The sequence below is a fragment of the Echeneis naucrates genome, chromosome 13 (assembly GCF_900963305.1).
Source record: "Echeneis naucrates chromosome 13, fEcheNa1.1, whole genome shotgun sequence".
Taxonomy (NCBI): domain Eukaryota; kingdom Metazoa; phylum Chordata; class Actinopteri; order Carangiformes; family Echeneidae; genus Echeneis; species Echeneis naucrates.
In genome coordinates, this window is record NC_042523.1 from 17,559,014 (window position 1) to 17,566,779 (window position 7,766).

At 42.1% G+C, this 7,766-nt stretch overlaps 1 protein-coding gene across 1 annotated transcript in view; it reads left to right on the top strand.

Moving 5' to 3' along the window:
• Window positions 1-7,586, top strand: part of arhgef17 (Rho guanine nucleotide exchange factor (GEF) 17) — a 54,487-nt gene extending 46,901 nt beyond the window's left edge. The window contains exons 14-25 of the mRNA XM_029517156.1: window positions 25-108; window positions 226-329; window positions 730-836; window positions 920-1,033; window positions 1,118-1,385; window positions 1,546-1,632; window positions 1,840-1,907; window positions 2,231-2,379; window positions 2,518-2,692; window positions 2,916-3,011; window positions 3,102-3,299; window positions 3,440-7,586. Of these exons, the coding sequence (XP_029373016.1) occupies window positions 25-108; window positions 226-329; window positions 730-836; window positions 920-1,033; window positions 1,118-1,385; window positions 1,546-1,632; window positions 1,840-1,907; window positions 2,231-2,379; window positions 2,518-2,692; window positions 2,916-3,011; window positions 3,102-3,299; window positions 3,440-3,642 (1,653 nt within the window). The 3' untranslated portion in view covers window positions 3,643-7,586. The remainder of the gene's footprint in view (window positions 1-24; window positions 109-225; window positions 330-729; window positions 837-919; window positions 1,034-1,117; window positions 1,386-1,545; window positions 1,633-1,839; window positions 1,908-2,230; window positions 2,380-2,517; window positions 2,693-2,915; window positions 3,012-3,101; window positions 3,300-3,439) is intronic.
• Window positions 7,587-7,766: the final 180 nt, after the last annotated feature.

Below are 7,766 nucleotides of genomic sequence, written 5' to 3' on the forward strand. Positions count from 1 at the left end.
ATCCTTTTTCTCTCTTCTGTCCAGTTTTCATGTGCCTCTCCCAGCCACAGCTGTCCGGACAGTGGCTGCGAAGTGTGGGTGTGTAACAGTGATGGATACGTGGGACAGGTGAGGACAGTGTTGTGTTATGTGTCCATAATTAACTTGGGCTGTTTATTCCAGAAAACACATTATATGAATTTTGCCAAAACTTTGGTTGATGTGACTACAATACTTCTTCTGTAGGTTTGTCTGCTGAACATCAAAGATGAGCCCACAGTGGAGGCCTGCATCGCTGTCTGCTCAGCGAGGATCATCTGCATTGCTGCTGTACCAGGACTGAAGGGACGGTCAGTAGACACGTGTTTGAAGAGTGAACGATGGTTTGACTTTTTGTGGGAAGTCTTGAATTCAAACTGTAGCTCTAAGCTACACAGATCTCGGTCAGTCTATTATGTTTGTTTCTTTCAAAACTACATTTGTTTCCTGTGGACTGCCTTGGATGCTTCATCTGAGGAAAATAATTATTAGTAATAACTGAATTGAATTATTGGCCTAGTAATTCATAGAAGTAAAATAAATATCCAATTCTTTTTAGCCGCGGTCTGTATTTTTAGTTGAATTTCTAAAAGATGAGTGTATTCTTTTTGTAAAGATCAGTACTCACAAGTAAACAGATAACTCACTGACAAGTTCTGTTTTGATGTATAAACTGGCGTGTGAATTTAAGTCATCACTCTTGGCTCTCAGGGAGCGTGGATCGGAGCCTGTCCCAACCCCTACATCCGCAGCACCCGGACAGCAGCTCCATATATCGATCTCTCATTCATCTCTTGAGCTGACAGAGCGACCTACAGGTTTGTCCATAAAGATATTTAAAATATGAGAAGCAGCAAGGGTTCCTACATCAACTGATGTAACCGGTTATTTCCAGGACCAGGGGCGGAGCTGGTTCCATTTGACAGCGATGACACGGATGACGAGGACTCACCCAGTCCTTCTTCTACTCTACAGAGTCAGGCCAGTCACTCCACCATTTCATCCAGCTATGGCAGTGAGTGAAAACAAATGCACACATACAACATCACTGCTGCGTCTTTGCGGCCCTCACACTCACACTCTCTTATCTCTCTTGAAGATGATGAAGGTCCAGGCTCCAAGGACATGGCTACAGAGACCACCAGCAGCGAGGAGGAGCAGGAGTTCCCAGTTGCAAGCTCTTACGGTGCTCCGGGGATGTTGGGAGTTGGTGGAGGAAGTCGAGCCCAGACAGAGAGTCCCATGGATGGCCGTGCCATGCGGCGTTCCTCTCGGGGTTCTTTCACCAGGGCGAGTCTGGAAGATCTGCTCAGCATCGACCCAGAAGCCTACCAGAGCTCAGTGTGGCTGGGCACAGAGGATGGATGGTGGGTGGCGTAGCAACACATACACACGCAAATCAACAAGAAAGGGGTTTCCTTCAGGCCAGAGCCCAAAAAGAGTTCTCACAAATGAACGGTTCTCTGTGTTACTACAGCTTCATCATCATAGTTAATCTGAATTTCCTCACGCTTCTGTTTCTGTTAGCATCCATGTGTACCAGTCCTCAGACAACATTCGCAACCGGAAAAACAGCATGAAGATGCAACACTCAGCTTCCATCCTCTGTATACTGTGAGTCTGCCTTTTGGCCACTATTATTGCTTTAAATAACACATATCACTGGAATCAAAGCTGTATTTGTTAAAATTAGCAGAGTTGGAAGTCATGGATGAAAAGACATCCGATGCAGCTGGGTTCAAATTGTTCTATTTTTAATTTCATTTTTACTGTCCTCCATTATTCATTTTTTAACCTTTGTCCTTTTATTCCCCTCTGAAGTTATTTGGACAATAAAGTGTTTGTCTCATTGGCCAATGGAGAGGTGATTGTATATCAGAGAGAAGCAGGTAAGCTGAAAGAATGGATATGACTGGGGAGGGGAAAGGTCGGAGGTTTTCCTTCTTCACAGTTTTATGTTCAAACCTTCAATGTCTTACATATTCTCCACTCTGGGTTCAAAATAATGTCATAAGTGTGTTGGGATTGATGACTTTCAGCCCCATCATCTATCTTACAGACTTCTGTACATGAAATGTGTTATTACATCTGAAGCGCTGTGTTAAAGAGCTGAGACTTTAAAATTAGAACTGAAGGGCCATATGCTCTAAAGACAATATGTTTGTTCAATTTACCCTCTTCAATGGCCGTTAATGACTATCTCAAACTACAGGTAGTTTCTGGGACCCTCAGTCTTCTCAGACGTTAGTTTTGGGCTCGCCGACTAGTCCTGTCACCAAAATGGTTCCTGTGGGAGGGAAGCTTTGGTGTGGCTCACAGAACAGAGTCCTTATTATCAACACAGCTACACTGGTGCAGGAGGTAAGAAGAAGCAGATGGGTAGTGTGAAAATGTGAACCACACAGTTTGACCTCAAAATGGTGGAGTACAATTTGCATACTTGCATAGTGATGAGTGCGTATAACACTTCCCCCCATCCTTTCGCTCCCTTCCTCCCAGCACTGGTTCCAGGTGGGCACTGACAGCAGTCGATGTGTGACCTGCATGGTGGCCTACGGTCAGGGTGTGTGGCTGGCGTTGCAGGGAAGTGCACAGGTCAGACTGTACCATGCTCAGACCTGGGAGAGCCTAACTGAGGTTGACGTCGCGCCTGCTGTGCACAAGATGCTTGCAGGTACAGATGAGGAATAGGAGCACAGACACATTGTTGGAGGGGCATACTTACACTTGCAGATACAGATGGTAGAGCTCTACACAGGTAGAAAATGCATTGTGAAAAAAAGGGCTCATCAAAGCCGGGTGTCAACAGCAGCACTCTTAGTGCACCTTAAATTTGACGTTTTCCAACGTTCTGCCACCTTAACAACTTGCAATGCTCCTGGTTCTTCTACATTCAGGTGCCGATGCAATTATCAGACAGCACAAAGCCGCCTGTCTGAGAATCACAGCATTGCTGGCCTGTAAGGATCTTCTGTGGATTGGCACAAGTGCAGGTAAAAACATTGAAATTTGAGTAAAAATGTCTTATTATTATAAAAAGAATCAAAAACAAAGATGAAAGCTGAGTCAATGTTCCTCCACAGGGGTGGTTCTGACACTGGCGATCCCAGCGGTGAGCTCAGGAACTGGGGCTGGGACACTGAAAGCTCCCCTGGTGCCGATGGGCTCGTCTCATGGACACACGGGCCATGTTCGATTCCTCACGTCAATCGAACTGCCTGAAGGATTTGACATGAACTTCCCACCTCCAACAACTGACCCCACAGGTTTTTATTGCCTTTGTAGATATTTTCTTCTCAATTAATTATTTGTTATTATGTACGCAAACAACCTACACATATTGTCCTTGTCTAGAAAAAGAAATTGTCATATGCACTCTTTTCTCCATTCGCTATAGAAAGCTTCTCTTCCTCTGTCTTAGGCAACCAGAGTGGCAGCACAGTTGATGGAAACCTCCAAAGGCGTGACTCTGCACGCCGCAGGGCCTCCGCCCACATCCCTCCAAAAACAAATCATCTAGTCATTTCAGGCGGTGATGGATATGAGGATTTCAGACTGACCAATAGCAGTGAAACAGTCGGACGGGACGACAGTACTAACCATCTCTTGCTGTGGAGGGTCTGAGACAATCGATCGCGGTTTTTAACAACCCCCTTCCAAAGAACCGCTCACAAGCCCCAGTCCTTCCCCACCATTTGACTTCTCTCTTTGGGTGTTGTTTTGGTCTTCTGCTCGGTCTGCCAGTCTCTATGTGCATAATATGGCTGTGAGCTCCCTCATGAACCTAAAATTAGTATGGTCACTTCAAACCCAGTTTTCTTGTGTTAATGTTTCTGATGGTGTGCGTTGTTCTTCACTGAGTGATGTCGGTATGTGCGTATTACGTTTTTGGCAACTCTTGAGTATCATCATGAAACATCTTTATAATTCAGTCAAACAGAAGACATAGAATAAAAAAAAATGAAGTGATGACTTTTCTAAACTTTCATCGATGGGTGGATTTTTAGACTGAGAGTGAAGGATGGTGGCAGATGAGGACTTGGACTTTCCAGAATGCCGTTTCACCGAAGGAGATTTAAGGACCATTTGTCCGGAATGAATCGTGTAATTCTGTCCTTTAACATTTTGTCAAATTTTTCTTTGGGACTTGGACTTCACCCCTATATTCAGTCATCACTTCATCTTAACCTGAATTTCAGAAAGGAAGCCTCATGATCACAGAAACTAAAGTGTTCAGTATCTATGAATGAATCCAACGCAGATATTCTGAGTTAGTGTTAATTTTCTGCTCGAGTTCAAACCTTGTGGAGAGGTTCAGTTTACATCTGCGGGCTTCTAAAGGAATAAAAGATACCATATTTTGTTACTCAAATTTGACTGGCCAGGACTGAACAACAACAGAGAACTGTAACTAGATCTTTCAAGCCCCGGTAGGGATGTAGTAATATCTCCTCCGTGATTATTGCCTATAGATTTGACACTTCCTAAATTCTTTCCTGTAGATTAAGAATGAACAAGAGCATAATTTAAGTGCAATATATGGCAAGGATATCTCACTAAAAGAATATAATCACAAGCATACAGTGGCATACATTAATGCACAGCCTTCACTCGCTGAACCAGAAAAACATTTCACAGATAATCACATTGTGTCTATTTTTCTTATTTAATTTTTGCTGCCAGTTTAAGATTGCATTAATACAGATGAGGAGGTGTCCCACTACAGTTCGACGAATACAAATTCTGCATGATTCATTATGTGAAGTCTTTAACGTGTTTGACATTACGGCATCTGAAAAGATTTCTTTTGCCATTAAATTTCCATTTATTGAGTGTCTGGAGGGAACGAGGATCCGGTATTGCTGATTTCTGTCGTAGAGACTTTTGCTCAGCTGCAGTAGCAGAAAAAGATAGTAATGTACAGTATTTATGGTTTTGTTTTTAGCGCCTTCTTTTACAGCACTTATTTATAGAAGATGCAGCTTTCACTTCTTCTTTTGTCTTGAAGAACAAGGGTGTCCTAGCTTGGTTATCAGATTACATATGAACCAGCATAGTTTGGCCACAGACATCACACTAGAGCGGTTGTGATACGGTCCACTTTTGGTTGGTATAATACACAATGCAGGGTTCTTGTTTTGGAGTGGTTTGATTGTATAAGTGACTCTGGATGGGGAAAAAAAAAAAAAAAATTCAGCACAACACGTACCAGACAAATGAATCCAGTCCTCAAATAGATTTTAATATGTTCCTGCACTCAGCTGATAGACTGGATAGAGAATATCATTACTATTTTTGCCTGTTTGGGTGCCAAATGCCAAGATCTTCTTTTTTTTTTTGTTGTTGTTTTTTTAGTTTGTTTCAGCTCAGTGGTCTGTTTATGTGTATTTGGAACATGTAATAGGGCGAATTCTTTTCCACCCCTAATGCACAAACTCAAACACACATTTCAGTATTGGTTGTGGAGAGTGCATGGTCAGATAGAGCAGGTCAGAAGGACAAACGCAGATCACAAGCACGTGCCTTCAAGAGGCTATAAGTTAAGCCATTTTACACAAACACACACACACAGCACAAAGTCTGCTCCCTTTGGACTTGGAGCAGACGTCCGTTGAAGTGAATGGTGACTCTGACGTCCTTGCACACACACGCAAACACACACACAGTTTAGCCTCAGGCTGTTGGCCTAAGCAGTAATTGTCTTTGATCCCTCCAAGCCTAGAAAACCTCACTGCACCTTAACCAGCCATCTGGGCTCTTCGCCTCAGCTTTTCACTCCCAAGTGCATCCACTGCCAGCAGGCTAACGGCTAAGAAGATTACCTGGTCAGTGTGATAGCTGCTAACTATCTCATGAGAGCACCCTGTCTCTGTCTGTGTAGGCGTGTATCTGTGGATGCTCAATAGGTGGCCTGATATTCAGTTTAAAAGTCTGAAAAAACAAAGTCACTCTTTTGCTCATTTCTGCCTAAAATTTTGGCAAAACTCCAGTTAGCTTGAGGTAGCATGTGAAGACGACAGCAGATGTAATGAGACTTTGTGCGTTCATTTGGTTTATTGTTGAGAATTGGGTGATAAGATTGATGCCAGTCACGCTCGTGTTTGTTTGTTAAATGTTAGGCTACAACCAGGATATCATTAGCTTAGCTTTGCATAACCACTGGAAAGAGCTAGCAGAGCAAAAAACCAGCACTTGTAAAATTAATTAACCATGACATCAGGCAAAAAACAAAAAAAGTAAAGCTTAAAACACCAAAAGCCCAAAAACAACATATTTTACAGAGGGCTGTGGTATTTCTTGATAGTCTTCAGTGACATTTTAAGACTTTGTGAGCTGTATGGCTTTAAGTAGATCAAGGGCTTTTGAGATGTGTCACCTTTGACCTGAGCCACCCGAGCCATGCTAAGCTAACAGTATCCTTGTCATAGCTATCAATTTACCATGTAGACATGAAGACTGTATCTATCTATCAAACTTTATTCCATAGTGTTAAAGTAGCAAATGTAAGTGTGTGTTGATGTTCTGTATGATTCACAGTTAAGTTCATGTTTGTGTTCTCACTGTCAGGAAGAGACAGGTTAGTCTTGAAAATGCTGTATATCAATACTGGCTGTAGAATGATGGAGAGCTCCTGCAGAATGGAGTCGGTATATTGATTCTGCTGGAAACGGCACATTTCCAAAATGGAGTTGAGCTGCAAGAAAAGGTCAAAACTCCTTGACCAGTCCAGGACCCGACCTGACAACTATTTAGTTTGATAGCTCCATTCATGGATTTTCTTTGAAGTGCTGCCATAGTTGAAATCAATAACTTTCAGACAGTTATATTTTCTTTGAAATCTGCCTTAAGAGTATAATTTCCACAGTAGTTGTATAATAAAAATGATTCAATAATCTTATTTCCAGCGGTGCAGTCTATCAACGTAGACACTTCTAAACACAAGCATGCGCACAGACACGCAAACACACTACGTATTAGATATGAAGAAAAACTCAATGCTAATTTGACGAGGATTGAGAGAATGAAGCATGTTATGTGCCAAGAAACAGAAGATTCACACATAATTCTCACCATCACATCGAGCTCATCTATCATCACTTCCAGCAACCTCTTATTGTCTGTATGTGAACAAAGTCTTTATTGATGTAAATATCGGTATATATTGCCTTTGTTTCTGTAAATAGTGCACCCACGGTCCTCAATTGTTGATATGAACCTAATGGCATATTTTTTATATATTTGTGTAAGTTTTGTTTTTGTTTTTTGTTTTTTTTTTTTTCCTTCCCTCTGGCATGCGCTGTCAGTCTGGTTTTAAATTATAACTGTTGTAGATGTTTGCAGAAGAAGACAAGGTGGCTTCTCTTGTGACCGGGCTGACGGAAATTTTGGAGACGTTGATGTTTGTCTTGTGACGGACTGTTTCAAGGAGGAAATCAATCAACTGGTCACGACTGTCTGGTCAACATCTTGCAGTTGTCATGGTTACAGTCTATCAGAGTTTCTTCCTGTAAGTAGCTGTTCTTGTTTTGTCACTGTGGGTTCCTCTGTAATTAAATAAGTTCACTGGTGCCATTTTGTACCTGTTTTTTCTTCGACTGGTGTGGTTGTCGGTCTCTCTAAAGTGACAACAAAATAGCTTCAGTGAGGATATGACACAGCTCGAGTACGGTGCAACTTTGCATGAATTAGATGCTAATTAAAATTGGCAACATTTTTGACAAGTCATTTGTTTATTTAAATATTCATAA